Genomic DNA, 17,449 nt, shown 5'->3' on the forward strand with positions numbered 1-17,449 from the left:
AAGCTACAGCAACGTATTTTATTCCTTACTGTATGTTATATTGACATTAATAATTTATCATATGATGCAGGATTTAGCAAAAACAGTTTACAAAATGTTCTGGGAACAAAGTTTCGATTTCAGTCAGTAAATTAACATGTGACACAAGTCAATCCTTTTTTATTCTCTGACACAATTCCTCCTTTTTGTTGTTTTCCATTGTTAGAGCTAATGTAACTGCAGCATACGCTTTCTTTTGTATGTTCGACACCTTGATCTCATAAAATTGTGTTGCCAAATGACAATAATATTGATGGTGTGAGGCTCACTTCGATATATTAAAGGTTTTACAAATCAACAATGCCTGAATAGAATATACGAAAAGTATTGTATTGTATATATAAATGGGAGGGCTGCTCCCAATGGACACAGTGTACAGAGGAACAGGCTACAGGCAGCCGAGGTGTCCACCCGTTCGACACAAAGGAAAGACTCGCCCGACAATCACGACGAGGGCGTATATCTGTGCATAGGACAAGTTATTCTGCACGTAGCAGTGTGCGGCCAGTTTCTGGTATTCATCTTGCAGACAGTTATATCCGAGTTTTTCTGTTAGAAATGGGTACAGAGTGATGCATCCAGTACGAGGAAACTCGTCAGCCACAGCACCAACTGTCCATCTTCAACCAGGGCAGCACCAACTGTCCATCTTCAACCAGACTGCAGTATTTGGTTTTCACTCTTCATATGATAATGATAGCCACCTCTTCATCGTGCACGTTTGTATGGCACTAACTGTCTAATGTTTTTTTCACTCACTCACTCACTCACTCATTCATTCATTCATTCATTCATTCATAAACACACTCCACATTTTTCTCGAGGAAAGATTTTTAAGACGTTTGCTTTCACCCACAGTCAAAGACATACTGAACTGAAACAATGACTTCCACAGTGCTTGGATTGTGGAACTTCATCCCCAGCTGCCGACATTTAACGATAAGCCAATTACCCTTACTTCTTGAATACAACTCGTATCTTGACACCCTCTGAAGAATTCTGTGTGTTCTAAGGGTCGGATGTTTTGATGGAAGCACAATGTTGGCCTGTGCCAATAAGTTTTCACAGAATCCACATTTTATGAATTATTTATTTCGAGATATCATACACTACAACTACATACATTACAAATCACAACAGTGCATCTGACCACATAAAATTGAATCCACATTGACAAATTTTCAAGTACATATGATTAGCTCATTTCAAATGCTATGTGAACAAGCCAACAATGTTCTAATATTATGCATTTAAACAAACATCATAATCACAGTACTACTGCGCCTTTTATTGACAGAGAAAGAAAATGAATGGAACAGATTCATTGCACAAAAAACAATAAAGATTTTAATATCTGCACACACAATATACACTGGTCTCAACTAGAAAATTAATTAAAACAGCTTGAAACTAAAACTGGTAAATAATTTTGAATGTACAGCTTTATTAATGATACTTTTTGATCATTATGAAGACAATTTGTAGTGAAAAATGGAATGTCTACTGCCTACATCACCAAGAATGTGTTGCGTAAGTGGCATACAGTACTCTATATTGAAAAATTGATAACAATCATATTTCACTTTTTTCACTTATTTATTTATCATTTGATAAGCACCAAACAAAAACTTACTCTCATGTGAAACCAAAATTTGTGTGAGTGTGGTGCAAATACTACTACATAATCACTCACTGTTGTTATGCGTTTGTGATAGCCATTCAATTTATGAGACATCATTACATACAAGTAGCTACAAATTTCATTAACACCACATAAAATATGGTGTCATAAATTTTAGTTTCAAGGAATACATTTTGTGGCTTAATACCTGTCTCTCCAAGAGCCGCCACCACCTCCTCCACCATAATCCCTGCTCGGGCCCCACTCTCTGTCCATATCATCGTACCGCCTGCTTCCACCAAAGTCATCGTCATAACCCCTCGACCTACCCCCCATGGCAGGAACATTGAAGTCACTGTCATAGTGACTCGACCGTCCCCCCATCGGAGGAACTTCAAAATCGCCATCGTAGCCCCTCGACCTCCGAGACAGTGACGGACTTTCAAATTCATCACGGTAATCTCCCCGCCTCCCGGACATAGAATCACAATCTCTGCCACGATTCCAAGAAGGTGATCCATCATAATTTCTGCTTCTGGTGTCACGATCTCTGGGCCAATCACTATCAAGTTCCCTATGACTGTCAAAGTTCCTTCCACGTCCTGATCTGTCCCATGGAGGGGAGTTGCCTCCCCCTGACCTGTCCCACGGAGGGGGGCTGCCACGACCCGACCTGTCCCATGGAGGGGGGCTGCCACGACCTGATCTGTCCCACAGGGGGGGGCTGCCACGACCTGACCTGTCCCATAGAGGGGGGCTGCCACGACCTGACCTGTCCCATGGAGGCGAACTGCCTCGCCCCGACCTGTCCAACGGAGGCGAACTGCCTCGCCCCGACCTGTCCCACAGAGGGGGGCTACTGCGGTATCGACCCCTACCTCTGCCCGAAGAACCAAAATCATCTTCCTCTGGCCGTCCCTTCCACCTGCCAGAGCCTCTCTCGTCCATACCTCTGCCCCTTCCACGATCGCCCCTTATACTTTCGGTGCCTCGACCCCTTCCACGACCGCTAGACCCACGCCAGTCCCCTTCGGTATTTGGCGGACGACTGCCGGAAGCAGTATCCTTCACTTGTCCTGCTGGGCTGCCAGCTCGTTTAGCCTTGTGAGGAGGTGAGCCTTCCCTAGAACTAGCCTCATCTCTCTTTCGTTTAGGAGGAGATTTTTCCCTCTTTCTACATGACTCGGCACCTCCTTCTACCTCAGAACTATCTGAGCCCTTTACACTCGCGTCTTTTTTATTACGTCCACCGTCTCGCTCCTCTTTTGAAGATGACTTCTCCTCTTTAGATTGCTCTGTATTTTTTCCCAACTTAGAATTTCCTGAGACATCTGAACTCATATCTTTTTTATGGTCTCCATCTTGCTTCTCTTTGGAAGGAGATTTCTCTCTAGGTAGTTCTGCTTTTTTTTTCATCTCGGTACTGTCTGTGTCTGTGTCTGAGGAACACAATTTTTTACTGTTTCCTTCAACTTCCTCTTGTTTCCGTTTAAAATCAGAATTTCCCATCTCTTTGGATGACTCTGCATATTTGTCCATCATACTACTTTCTGCATCATTTGAACTCCTGCCTAAAAAGTCTTTGCCATCTTGCTGCTGTTTCAGCATAGGTTCCTCTTTCTCTTTGGATGGTTCTGCATCTTTTCCTACCTCCCCACTTTCCAAATCTATTGTTATCACCTCATTTTTACTGTCTTTGCCATCTTGCTGCTCTTTCAACAGAGACTTCCCTTCCTCTTTGGGTGGTTGTGTATCTCTTTCCACTTTTGTATCTTCCAAGTCTACTGTTACAACTTCTTTTATACTGTCTTCTCCATCCCTCTTTTCTTTGAAAGGTGATATCTTTTTCTCTTTAGATGACTCTGCACCTTTGTCCATTTTAGCACTTTCCACATCATCTGAGCTCTTGTCTCTTTTAAGGTTTTCACTACCTTGCTGCTCTTTCAACACAGGTTTATCTTTCTCTTTGGGTGGTTCTGCATCTTTTCCTACCTCCTCACTTTCCAAATCTATAGTTATCACCTCTTTCTTCTTACTATTTTCACAACATTCCTGCTCTTTTGACAGAAGCGTCTCTTCCTCTTTGGAGGGTTCTGCATCTTTTCCCATATTCTTATTTTCAAGGCCTATTGTTACCACATCTTTGTTTCTGTCTTCTCCATTTTGCTGTTCTATCAACACAGGCTTTTCTTTTTCTTTAGATGATTCTGCAACTTTTCCCATTTCCAAATTTTCCATGTCTACCTTTTTCACCTCTCTACTACTGTCTTCTCCATCTTTCTGCTCTTTCAACATAGGCTTCTCTTTCTCTTTGAATGGTTCTGCATCTTTTTCCACCTCCATATTTTCCAAATCTATTGTTATCACCTCTTTTCTAATATCTTCCCCATCTTGCTGTTCTTTCAATGTAAGCTTCTCTTTCTCTTTGGGTGGCTCTACATCTTTTCCCACCTGTGCATTTTCCTTGTCTATTGTTTCCACCTCTTTTCTACTGTCTTCTCCATCTTGCTGCTCTTTCAACACAGGCTTCTCTTTCTCTTTGGTCGGTTCTGCATCTTTTCCCACCCCCTTATTTTCCAAGTCTATTGTTTTCACCTCTTTACTACTATCTTCTCCATCTTGCTGCTCTTTCAACATAGGCTTCTCTTTCTCTTTGGATGGTTCTACACCTTTTCCCACTTCCGCATTTACGGAGTCTATTGTTACCACCTCTTCTCTACTGTCATCTCCACCTTGCTGTTCTTTCAACAGAGGCTTCTCTATCTTTTTAGATGGTTCTGCATCTTTTTCCATATATGTATTTTCCAAGTCTACTGTTACCACCTCTTTTGTACTGCCTTCTGCATCTTGCTTCAGTTTTGAAGGACTCTTTTCTCTTTCTATTGCTGTTTCCGCACCTTTTCTCACTTCAGTACTTTCCAAGTTCTCTGAACATATCTCTTTTGTAACTAATGGTTTGCTTTCCTCTTCTTTTTGTGATGTGGGGGAAACACACTGCACTGGACTGTCTGAACTACGACCTTCTCGTTTGGACAGATTCTCAAGTGTTCTTGCATTTAGAGAAACATCATCTGTCCTCTCTTTTTGGGATTTCTCTGCCTCTGCATGTCTTCCTGAATTTGTCTTCACTTCAGCCTTTCCTGTGTCATCTACTTGTGTCTTTTCTCTAGCAGCCATTTTATCATCTACATTATCCGGCAATTTGGAAGAAACAAGATTCTGTATGTTTTGAGTGTGTTCACCCTCTTGTTGAGATTGTTGCTTCTCAGGGTCTGGACTCCGATTACTATCACCCACTGGTGAAGTAGTGTTATTTTCGTTAGTGTTACTAAAATTTTCAGCAGTTGGTGTTATAGCTCCTGGCCTCCTCAATATTTCTCCTGCACCTACCTCATTGCCAGGAGCCCCAGTTTTGTCAACTGATTTCACTGCAGCACAAATTTTTGGATAAGGAGCAGCCTCAATGCCTTTTTGTATCCCCTCCGTGCCATCATCTACGGTCATTACATCACGTGGATTCACTTCGCCCTCACCATGCACATGTGTCTTACTTACGACGTACATACCTAATCTAACCTGTTCTGCACTCCTTTGAATCTCTTCTAATAACTCTTCTGTCCCATGCAAAGGAGAAGATTTCATTTGCTTTTTCTCAGCTTTTTGCACTTTCAAATTCTGCAAACTACCCATTTTCTTTTTCTTTTTAGAGTTCAAATTCTGCACTAGATTTTTCTTCTTTTTCTTAACAGATGTAAGTGACGATGGAAGACACAACTGTGTAACAGCTCGAGCTTCAATCGTAGTACTTCCTTCTTTCTTTTTCTTTTTCGCAGCCAATTTTTGTAAACGAGCCACTTTCTTTGCTTTAACTGATGCAAGTGACAACGGAAGGAGTGACTGCACTGTGCTCTTCACTTTACTCCGTAACATCATCATCTCAGTCCACCCGATTACCTTTTCATGGTACAACTGCAGAAGTCTCTTGTGGAGATGATTCCGTAGAATTTGCCTCTGCTCTATCACTCTTTCAGTTGTGGTGCCAAAACAAGAAAAGGACCCTACACGTGCCACCGTCTGTGTCTGTTGAGAGCCACACTCGACAGCCAGTTTCACAGGTGCACCACCAACCTCCCCCGTTACTGGAATGAAGTCTGCCTGCACCTGTGCATCACGAGAAGCAGACTTGAGAAAATGACGCGGTGTATTTACTGACGCATTTCTACGCCACTTAGCTGCATGTTCACCACACACTGGGCACTTTTCCTCCTTCAGTTTTTGTTCGGTGTTCAGTATCCGCACTTTTGCAGGCTCTGGCTTCGTAACATGTTCCTGTTTCTCGTCTGCCTCCGGTTCCTGGGCTTTCTTTTCGAACCCCTCCTTTTCCTTCGCCTGCTCTTTTTCCTTCGCCTGCTCTTTTTCCTTCGCCTGTTCTTTTTCCATCGCCTGTTCTTTTTCCTTCGCCTGCTCTTTTTCCTTCCCCTGCTCTTTTCCCTTCGCCTGATCTTTTACCACAACTGGGCCCTTAATAACTTGTGGTTCCTTTCTTAGAAGGTCTGGTGTCGAATTCGCTGAGGGCTTATTAGTGGCAGGAGGGGTCAAATGCGCCTGCTTTTGTGTAGGTGGAGCCTGGGATTGCTTTGAGGCTGGGGTAGGTGGCTTTGGAGTGACAGGTTGTGTCTGTGAGGGTTCAGGTGCAGATGACCCCTGTGTTGCCGCCTCCTTAACTCTTTCCTGCTGCTGCAGAAGGTATCGTGCTGTCCCCACAGGTGGGGCAGTAAATCTGAGAAGACGCACATGCCAGTCACGGAGAAGTGGTGAGCACTGGTCACTCGGGACACTCCTGCCTCCGATGTAGAGTGGCTGGATATTACGTTGACGCAGCACGAAGCGGCCCGGCATGTCGAGCCCCTCGTCCACAAGTAGTGAACGGATTGCCTCCTGGCACCTCTGCAGCACTAGATAGCGTTCCATCGACACTGGCTCTTCTGCTGTATGTGCATAACTTATCACTAAATGTAATCGATAAATTTACGACGTACAAAAATTTTTACGAGATCTTCCTCTTTACATTTACAAAGAGCCCATAATGTGCTCATGGTATTTACAACACTTAAAGAGGAATTGCACAAACATATAATATATAGGAGGGGGAAACAAGCTCTCAGACACCCATTCATTCAGTTCACACACACAGTTATAACTGCCCCCTCTAAATTTGTTATATGCTACACGACTTACAATTGACAAAAAATTCAACTTTTACGTGGGTATTTCAGAAACAAAATTTTTATTCTAGATGAATAAAATATTTAAAACAAAGTGTGTTCATATAATAACTGTAGCTATGCTATCATACACAGTATATAATGATAACTCTGTAATTGGATAATTATACTGCATAGATCATGTCCAACAACTACATGGTGAGCACTAAGTTATACACTACTACTGGTGAAAAATCACAATACCATGAAAGAGGCCTCACCAAAAGAATTAAATTTGATTCGCGTATGATCCACAATGATACAAATAAATGATTAAAATGTACAGTTGCCGGCCGGTGTGGTCGAGCGGTTCTAGGCACTTCAGTCTGGAACTGCGCGACCGCTACGGTCGCAGGTTCGAATCCTGCCGCGGGCATGGATGTGTGTGATGTTCTTAGGTTAGTTAGGTTTAAGTAGTTCTAAGTTCTAAGGGGCTGATGACCTCAGATGTTAGGTTCCGTAGTGCTCAGAGCCATTTGAAGGTACAGTTCCCGCATGATTTCCGAGTTAAAAGTTGAGTTGTAATACATACTGGGTTGTGTCAGAAAGAGTCAGTTCCAATGTGTGACAGTCATCTGCATTAATAAAAGGAAAAGAACTCATGATATGGTGGAGACTTGGCGAACAAAGTATTTTCTTTTCTCAGTTTTTTTCCAGGTGGGAATCCAAATTTCAATGAACCAGTTCTTCCATTCTTTTTCTTTTACATGAGAGAAATTTTATTTTACTTGTTTTCATGGCACAAATGAAATTTTTTGAGTTGCCACATCATTTATTAGCGATTACTCCATCTTCAGCAATAATCTGCAATTGCTCTTAAGTTACAAGTTCTTGCCTTCCTTCTGTCATCTGTTGCCATTCTATGTGACATCGTATCGCCGTGTGATAGAGACTTGCAGGAAAATGCTTTGAACTGCTATCACTGTAATGTAACACAAATATACTTGTTAGCAACAACTTTTTTCAATCAGATGTCCTTCACTCTGCAGTCATAATTAACTTGAAGTTTGAAGGTGTGATGGTTGGCAAGGTACTACTTTATATTCAAATTAGTAAAAAAGAGCTGATACCAAATATCCAATGCTGATATAAACTGAGGTGACAAAAGTCACGGGACAGCAACACGCACATATACAGGTGGCGATAGTGTTGTATACAAAAGGTATAAAACGACAGTGCACCGGAAGACCTCTCATTTGTACACAGGTAATCCACGTGAAAAGATTTCCGTGTGATTAAGGTCACACGGTGGGAATTCACAGACTTGGAACACGGAATTGTAGTTGGAGCTAGACACGTAACATTCCATTTTGGTAATCATTAAGAAATTCAATATTCCAAGATCAACAGTGTCAAGAGTGTGCTGAGAATGCCAAATTTTAGGCCTTACCTGTCACCACGGTCAACACAGTGATCGACGGCCTTCACTTAACAACCGAGAGCACTTATGTTTGCTCAAAGTTGTCAGTGCCAACAGACAAGCGACACTGTGCGAAACAATCACAGAAATCAATGTGAGATGTAGAAAAAGCGTATCTTGTTACGACAGTGCAGAGGAATTTTGCAGCAATGGGCTATGGCAGCAGATGAACGATGTGAGCGGCTCTGCTAGCAGCTAGACATTAAATGGAAGCACCTCTCCTGGGCTCGTACCCATTTCAGTTGGACCCTAGATGACAGGAAAATCATGGCCTGGTCAGATAGGACACAATTTCAGTAGGTAAGAGCTCATGGTAGTGAGAGTGGCGCGCAGACTCCACGAAGCCACGGACCCAAGTTGCGAACGAGGCACTGTGAAATCTGGTGGTGGCTCCATGATCTGTGTGGGTTGTGTTTACACGGAATGGATTGCGTCCTCTGGTCAAACTGAACTGATCATTGACGAAATAGTTATGTTCAGCTACTTGGAGACCATTTGCAGCCATTCATGGACTTCATGTTCCCAAATAATTAAGTCATGTCACTGGGCCACAACTGTTTCCAACTGGTTTGAATAACATCATGGACAATTCAGGCGAATGATTTGGTCACACAGATCGTCCAACACGAATCCCATCAAACATTTATGGGACATAATCTAGAGGCCAGTTTGTGCGCAAAAGCCTACACACCTTTGCAATTGTGGATTGCTATAGAGGCAGCACGGCACAGTATTTCTGCAGGGGCCGTGACTTGTTGAGTCCATGCCATGTTGAGTTGCTGCACTACACTGGGTAAAAGGATTGTTCTAGACAAGCAGTCATCCTACTGCAACATTCCGAATAATACACACTCCAGGGAGGAATGGTAAAAATCTGTGTGCCACCTCTTCCACGGGGTGGTAGTCACTGCTGAAGATATGAAGAATAAAGGAATGAATGAGTGAAGGAAGAAAAGAAGAAAGGTTAGAGCTTTTACATACTGTCAACACAAGAGGCCACTGGAGTTGGAACATGAGCACAGACTGGGTAATGATGGGGGGAAGGAATCTGGTGTAGCCTTGAAAGAATCATCTGCTGTAATTTTGGAAAATCAGAGAAAAGCCAGACTGAAATGCTTGGATAGAGATTTCAGCTAAGATCTTACTTAATATGAATTTATACTCTGTTCAAAATTATTTTTGTATTGACACTTCTGCAGACATGCATGGAAGTGTTAAGCAAGCAAAGTTGCCACATTCTGCTTGGAACACACGAATAATACTACATTTCACGCAACTCATTCGAAACTACCAACTATATAACTGTTGCACAATAAAATAGCAATGAAGACCAGGAATAAAATTTTGTTAGAAACCGACCAAGACATCGTTAAGTGGGGCATGTCTGCTGGGTACCCAACAGTATCATAACTGAATGTCAACACGGAAGGCCCAAAATACAGACAAGCTGGGAGCTAGATTCAGCAGACTGTGAGAGGGAAGCCAAGAACAACTGATTCAGCACCTTGAAAACTGAAACCCCGAAGTTAAACAGTAGAGCAGCCAAGAGGGCAGACTGGCTTAGAAAACAAGTACATTCAGTCACTTATGGTGGGGTGGGGGCGCCGGCTATAAAATCTCTACCTTACTCAAGCTCATTCTCAGAGTGAGGCCATTCTGTCAAAGGGGCACCATTCCATCTGCGTCACAGAGACTGATGGAAGGCCAGCTCTATCAAGCTGCAGGGTGCTCTGGTGGATTCATAAAGTGTTTATAAGCTGCTGCTAACCTGGAGTTCACCACTACAAGTCCAGAGCTGTCCGGCCACAGACGGGACTTTTGATCTACAAGTCACAATGGTGACTCACTGAGAATGGGGGCTGGGCTGACTCACTGTAAATGGAGAAACTGATCTGTCTGTGTGCAAGCTGTTCAACTTGTGCACTAGGAGCCTATGTCGGCACTATTGGAGCAGTACAAGTACTGCCTTACTGACTGTACACTGAGACTGCCACTCAGGCCATCCTTGTTGCTGTTGAGTCTTCCACATTCACAGCATCTTGGCTGGGAATGGACTTAAGCATAGCTTCACTCATCCAGAGTGCTGAGGCTCCAATTTAAGTCGACTACTGCCCCACAGGCATGTGGAGATGCAAAGCCACCGCACCCTTCTAAGGACTACAGCAATGACCGAAGGCAATGTCAGGATCTGTGCTCATCAAGTTCCTCGTCGGGCACTGACGTGCCACTTCTTGCTTTCGAACAGTGCAGACTTAGGATCATCACCACTAGGCAGCGCCAGGAAGATGATGGACTGACTAATAAACTTTCACCAATAAATGATTTAACTGAATAATGTTTCCCCAGTGCTCTGGCACTCCACTGAATCATTCTCCCCCACTCTTTTTCAACCTCCTAATAACCACAAGGCCCCAACTTGGGTCACCATACAGTGTGTTCTCAAAGAGCTGCACTACATTCTTGTTTCAGTTTTATTTACAGCGACAAATTTTTAAGATTGTCTACATACAATTTATGAAAATGCATTTCCACGTGACATTAATGAATTTCCTACAAGTGGAAAACTGCATATGAGAACAATTATGTTAACATTAGAGTATATTTTCATCTGCTACAAACCATAGCTCCATCAGGTCTCAAACAGGAAATACTTGGACTTAAACATGGTGAATAACACACTGCCCGCTCCTGTGTCAAGACTTAAGTGGTCGCCTGTTATGTTTTATGATCAGCTACGAAGTTATATATAGTCTCTTTCCATAAATAACTTATGGCCAGATAGGTAGCCATACCAAGAAACCAGGGCTTACAACACCGTAAGTAAGTTTGTGCGACCATCCTGGAATAGACTTGCTTTCTTAAATATGACCATTAAGTTGCTGAATTACTGATACTCTTTTCTATGGCATGATCATGAACAGGACACTATAACTGATAATTAGCAATGAATCTAGTTTGGTAAATGGAAGTATCAAGCATGCATTTGGTCTTATGCCTGTTGTGACTGCTGCCTACAAGACAAGTATATCCACTAATCTTCAGCATCCCCTCACCCCTAAATTTTCATCTTCAATAATTTTTCAGCTTCCTCTACTTTCTTGTAAATTTCTTGACCAATGTTTACATTATTGTTTTTGTTTGTACTCAAAGCTGCAGCAGTATTCTGATGACCTTGTTAATGGAGATATATGAGTTTCCACCAGTTTTTTCTCTCTTGAAGTAGACACACAACATGCAAGCCCTTTCTCCTTACTGACCTCGTATGGCAATACCATGACCAAGAGGAGAAAATCAGAAAGTTTCTACTACTAACAATTTACCAAATTGCTTTTGACACTGCTCAACAGCACATACCATACAACGAATAGCATATTATATTCCGCAATCATAAGAAATGAAAACAAATAAAACCAGAACATGGAATCTATGCTCTCACAGAACAGTAAAATGTCTGAACCTGAAAAACACTACGTGTGGGAAGTGGTGTTACGGTAGTGTGGGTGAAGGTTTGGCAACCACCAGCGATTGCTGTGGACATCTCTTGGGAGACTGGCTGAATACGTGATGTACCTCGCACAAGTCACACCCCACTACTTCCTACGTGTCTGTCATTCCTCAAGAAATTTTAAACAGAATACAGTGTCTTGAGCAGTGCTCCACCTCACTCACTGTTTGGTCCTGGAACTGAACTCAATTTCGAGTGGCTATAACAGTCCAGAATATGCAACAGTAACTCCACCTCTCCATTGCAAATGGTAAGTCTGGTACAGTGTCAGTTAATGCAGTTCAGAAGGCAGTGTTTACCTCAACAGCAACTTGCCTCAATTGTACCCTTACATAACTGTATTATATGGCTGGCTACATGAACATCTGTGCCTATAGGTAGAAGCTTCAAGGGCTGAGTTTCTTTGCAGAAAATTTTACAAAACTTCTCCTCCTTACATTTGTGCCCCTCTCACTCACTTTTCAGGACTCTGCTGCATCTCAATTAGTAAAAACAGAACACTTACAGCATTGCTCTGTTGTCCACCTCTCTGACTGTTAAAAACCCATTTTCTCTGGAATAGTCAGATGTATCTAGCAGAAATTTATGTCACATACTGAGGTCTATAGTACCTTGGCTTTTCAAAAAAACTGAAGCTTCTACGTCAACATAATCAAAAGATACCACCATTTACGTCACATATTTTTGATACTCGCAAACTCACTCATCAAAGAATGTAGGGTACTTCTTGTTTGCCTAGAATCATGGAATTTGAGAAAAGGGAAGGTTTCACTGCACAACCAAAGGAGAAAAATCTGGAAACTGTATTTCTGTAACCTCCTCCCCCACACACAGAGATATATATATATATATATAAAAATATGTCTGCTTGTGTCTGTATGTGTGGATGGATATGTGCGTGTGTGCGAGTGTATACCTGTCCTTTTTTCCCCCCTAAGGTAAGTCTTTTCGCTCCCGGGATTGGAATGACTCCTTACCCTCTCCTTTAAAACCCACTTCCTTTCGTCTTCCCCTCTCCTTCCCTCTTTCCTGATGAGGCAACAGTTTGTTGCGAAAGCTTGAATTTTGTGTGTATGTTTGTGTGTCTATCGACCTGCCAGCGCTTTTGTTCGGTAAGTCACCTCATCTTTGTTTTTTATATATATATATATATATATATATATATATATATATATATATATATATATATATATGACTGACTGCTCATCCATCTGTTAAGACCCCATTTTTCTCAGGATCAGGCAGATGAACAAAGTTGAAATTTATGTCACATACTATGGTCTATGATGTCCACCACAAATCCCGTATCATTAATAAAAAAATAAAATAAAATAAAATAAAAAAATATATATATAAAAAAAAGTACTGCTCTTCTCTGAACGTTCTTGATGTACTTCATTAATCCCATCTGGTAAGGATACCAGACAGCAGCAATACTCCGAAAGAGGATGAACAAGCATGGTGTAGGCAGTGTCTTTAGTAGAGCTGTAACATTTTCTACGTGTTGTGCCAATAAAACACAGTCTTTGGATTGTCTTCCCCACAACATTTTCTGTGTGTTCTTCCCGATTTAATTTGTTCATAATTGTAATTCCTAGGTATTTTGTTGAATTTACGGCCTTTATAGTCGACTGATTTATCATGTAAGTGAACTATAACAGATTCCTTTTAGCACTCATGCGGATGGCATTACAACTTTTCGTTATTTAAGGTCCATTGCCAACTTTCACACCACATAGATATTTTTTCTAAATTATTTTGCAATTTGTTTTGATCTTCTGATGTCTTTACTAGGCGATAAATGACAGCATCATCTACAAACAATCTAAGATGGCTGCTCAGATTCTCTCCTAAATCTTCTATATAGATAAGTAACAGCAGAGGGTCTCTATCACTACCTTGTTTCTGTTTTACTCTATGACTTTCCATCAATTACTATGAACTGTGACCCCTCTGACAAGAAATCACGCATCTAGTAACATAACTGAGACTATATTCCACAAGCATGCAATTTCACTACAAGCTGCCTGTGACGTTTTGTGTCAAAAGCCTTCTGGAAATCTAGAAATACGGAACCAGTTTGAAATACCTTGTCAATAGCACTCAGCACTTCGTATGTGTAAAGAGCTAGTTGTGTTTCACAAGTACGATGTTTTCTAAATCCGTGCTGACTGTGTGTCAATAGGCCGTACTATTCCAGATAATTCACAATATTTCAAGAGAATGTGTGTTCCAAAATCCTGCTGCATATCAATGTTAATGATATAGGCCTGTAATTTAGTGGATTACTTCTACTACCTTTCTCGAATATTGGTGTGACCTGTGCAACTTTCCAGTCTTTGGGTATGGATCTTTCTTAGAGCAAATCGTTGCATATGATTGTGAAGTATGGATCTATTGCATCAGCATACTCTGAAAGGAAGTTAACTGACATACAGTATGGACCAGAAGGTTTGCTTTTATTAAGCGATTTAAGAATTACTCTGAGGATATCTACTTCCAAGTTATTCATGTTGGCAACTGTTCTTGATTTGAATTCTGGAATATTTACTTTGTCTTCTTTGGTGAATGAATTTTCTGAGGCTGTGTTTAGTAAGTCTGCTTTGGCAGCACTGTCATCGATAGTACTTCCATTGCTATCACGCAGAGAAAGCATTGATTTTGTCTTGCCGCTAGCATACTTTACATACAACCAGAATCTCTTTGAATTTTCTGCCAGTTTTCGAGACAAAGTTTTGCTGTGGAAACTATGATAAGCATTTAGTGTGAAGCCCACACTAAATTTTAAGCTCCTGTAAAAGATCGCCGATCTTGGAGATTTTATGTTCATTTAAATTTGGCTTGCAGTATGAACTAACTGCTCTAAACAATTTTTAGAGAAGGCATTTAGCACAATTCTGGATGATGTTTTATGTGCACCTCCAGATTTAAACCTGTATTTTCGACACCATATTGAGGGTAAAGTCACCACCAACTATAATTGTATGAGTCTAGTAAGTGTTTGACATTAAACTTATGTTATCTTTGAACCTTTCATCAATCGTATCATCTGAGCTGGGAGGTCAGCAAAAGGATTTATTATTTTATTCCGGCTGCCAAGGATGACCTCTGCCCTTACTAATTCACTGGAACTATCCACTTAAATTTCGCTACAAGATAAACTACTACTATCAGCAACAAACACGCCACTGCCAACTGTGTTTAGATTATCCTTTCGGAACACCGTTAGGTTCTTTGCAAAAATTTTGGCTGAACTTATTTCCGGCTTTAACCAGCTTGCAGTGCCTATAACGATTTGAGCATCAGTGCTTTCTATTAGCGCTTGGAGCTCTGGTACTTTCCCAACACAGCTATGACAATTTACATCTGTTATACTGATGGTTCTGTATCTATGTTCTTCCTACGTTCGACCCACATCGTTTGAGACTGAAGCCCTTTCTACATTCGCCCGAGACCTCTAACCTAAAAAAAACCACCCAGTCCATGCTGCACAACCCCTGTTACCCATGTAGCCACCTCCTGTGAGTAGTGGACTCCTGGCCTATTCAGTGGAAACCGAAACCCAACCACCCTCTGGCGTAAGTTGAGAAGGCAAGAAATGATTTTATTGCTCATACGACACATATCAGAATTTATCCATCATCAGATATCCTGGAGCGATTACTGCATTTAGCCTGCGAATTTATGTTTCACATACAACTTGAAAAGCCATATCTTTGTGCAGTAATCTGTCTTGGCTATCTGATGATGGATAAATTCTGAAATGTGTCATATAAGCAATAAAGTCATTCGTCACCTGAGTTGTGACTTTTACTGTTGCAGCCAAGTCAGCCTGAATACAGAACTGCTAATTATAATAATGGTCACCTGCCTCCTGCATGATTTTATGTCACATTTATATTACTGAAATTAAAACATTCTCGAAAATCTTGGAATATTTGGGACTGATATCTTGCCAGTATCAATGTTGATAACAGCCAGAAACAGAATGAATAAGCTATCTGTATACATAAATAAGTTTGTATGGAATCCTCAGTGTGAGAGTCCTGCTTGCACCTAGCCAAACGTTGACAGCATCCCTCAAATTATGTACATACTACAATTGTCATAATTAACTGTATATTTGTGGTGCTTATAAAAATATACGTTTGGAAAATTGCATCACTTTTTTAATACTTCATGGCACATTAAAATTTGGTGCCAGACTGGGACTCACCCCAGAACCTTTGAATTTCATGGGGAAAATTATTGGTTGGTTAAAATAGCCAGAGACAACTCACTACCTACCCTCACAGCTTAACTTCCACCAGTACCTCTCTCTTACTTCTCGATTATCTTACCATTTCTCACTTTTACAATAGTTACAACTAAAAAAATGTTGAAATATTGGAAATTTTGTATTTATTGCATATACACTCTACCAGTGAGGAGAGAGCTATATACGAGGGTGGTTTTATAAGTCTGGTAGATTTCAATGAAAGAATAAAACATTTCTGTTGTACCTTCACAGCAGGTACGTGTGATTAGTCCAAGGATTGTATAAAGAATTTCAATAATGTACAGTTCATTGTTGACAGCCGTCTGAATTGGTCAGCATGTCCACCGCGATTGAAAATGGAGAAAACAGTTTCGTGCTGTTACCAAACATTTTCATTTGAAGGGTCGGACAGTAGCACAAATAAAAAAAGAACTGGATGAAGTTCACAAGGTCTCTGCACCCTCACTGAAGACCACTTACTTCTGGATTAATGAATTTAAATGTGCTTGGACAAGCACAATCCAGTTACACAACAAAGGAAACATAGAGGGGGGGGGGGGGGGGTGATATTGTTATGCAAGAATGCCGATTAAAAGTTCATGATATTGCTGGGACTGTAGGCATCTCCACTGAGTGAGTGCATAATACCTTGCATGGAGAATTGGCTATGAAGAAGCTGTGTGCAAAGAGGGTGCTGGGACTGCTCACAGTCGACCAAAAACACATTCGGCACAACATTTCAACACAATGTCTGGTGATGGTTAACCGAAATCCACGGACCTTTTGTGTCGATCTGTGACTGTTGATGAAACCTGGATCTGTCATTAAATACCAGAGTCTAAATGCCAGTCACAACAATGGACAAAGGCTGGTGAAAGACCAACGAAGAAGGCAAAGAACATTTTGTCAACTGGTGTGGTGATGGCCACTGTGTTTTTGGGATTCCCAGTGGTAAAAAAGACCAAGGTTGGCATGCAAAAAAGTGCTTTTTCACCAGGATAACACACTATCCCACACATCAGTGATAAAGAAGGCAAAAGTACATGAACTGGGCTTTGAATTGGTTCCTCATCCACCCTATTCACCAGACTTTGCCCCAAGTGACTTCTTCCTGCTTGTTAACTCGGTTTTGGCTTGTTGGTCAGAAATTTCCACAAAATGAGGAACTGATAGTTGCAATCAATGGGTATTTTGCAGAGTTCAACAGAACCTATTTTTCTGATGGGATAAGGAAGCTGGAGGCTCACTGGACCAACTTATATCCTTCAAAGAGAATACATCAAGAAGTCAGACAATTGTTTAAAAAAACAAATATTTTCTTTTTTGCTTTTTTTTTAGCGGA

General features: G+C 41.3%; 1 protein-coding gene across 3 annotated transcripts in view; it reads right to left on the reverse strand.

Moving 5' to 3' along the window:
* Positions 1 to 1,111: 1,111 nt before the first annotated feature.
* Positions 1,112 to 17,449, reverse strand: part of LOC124550613 — a 176,391-nt gene continuing 160,053 nt past the window's right edge. For 2 of the 3 annotated variants that reach the window (XM_047125332.1, XM_047125333.1), the window contains exon 8: positions 1,112 to 6,648. In XM_047125332.1, coding sequence (XP_046981288.1) covers positions 1,862 to 6,648 — 4,787 coding nt within the window. In that variant the 3' untranslated portion in view covers positions 1,112 to 1,861. The remainder of the gene's footprint in view (positions 6,649 to 17,449) is intronic. The other variant, XM_047125334.1, reaches the window with a different exon arrangement.

Source organism: Schistocerca americana, chromosome 9, assembly GCF_021461395.2.
Source record: "Schistocerca americana isolate TAMUIC-IGC-003095 chromosome 9, iqSchAmer2.1, whole genome shotgun sequence".
In the NCBI taxonomy this organism is placed as follows: domain Eukaryota; kingdom Metazoa; phylum Arthropoda; class Insecta; order Orthoptera; family Acrididae; genus Schistocerca; species Schistocerca americana.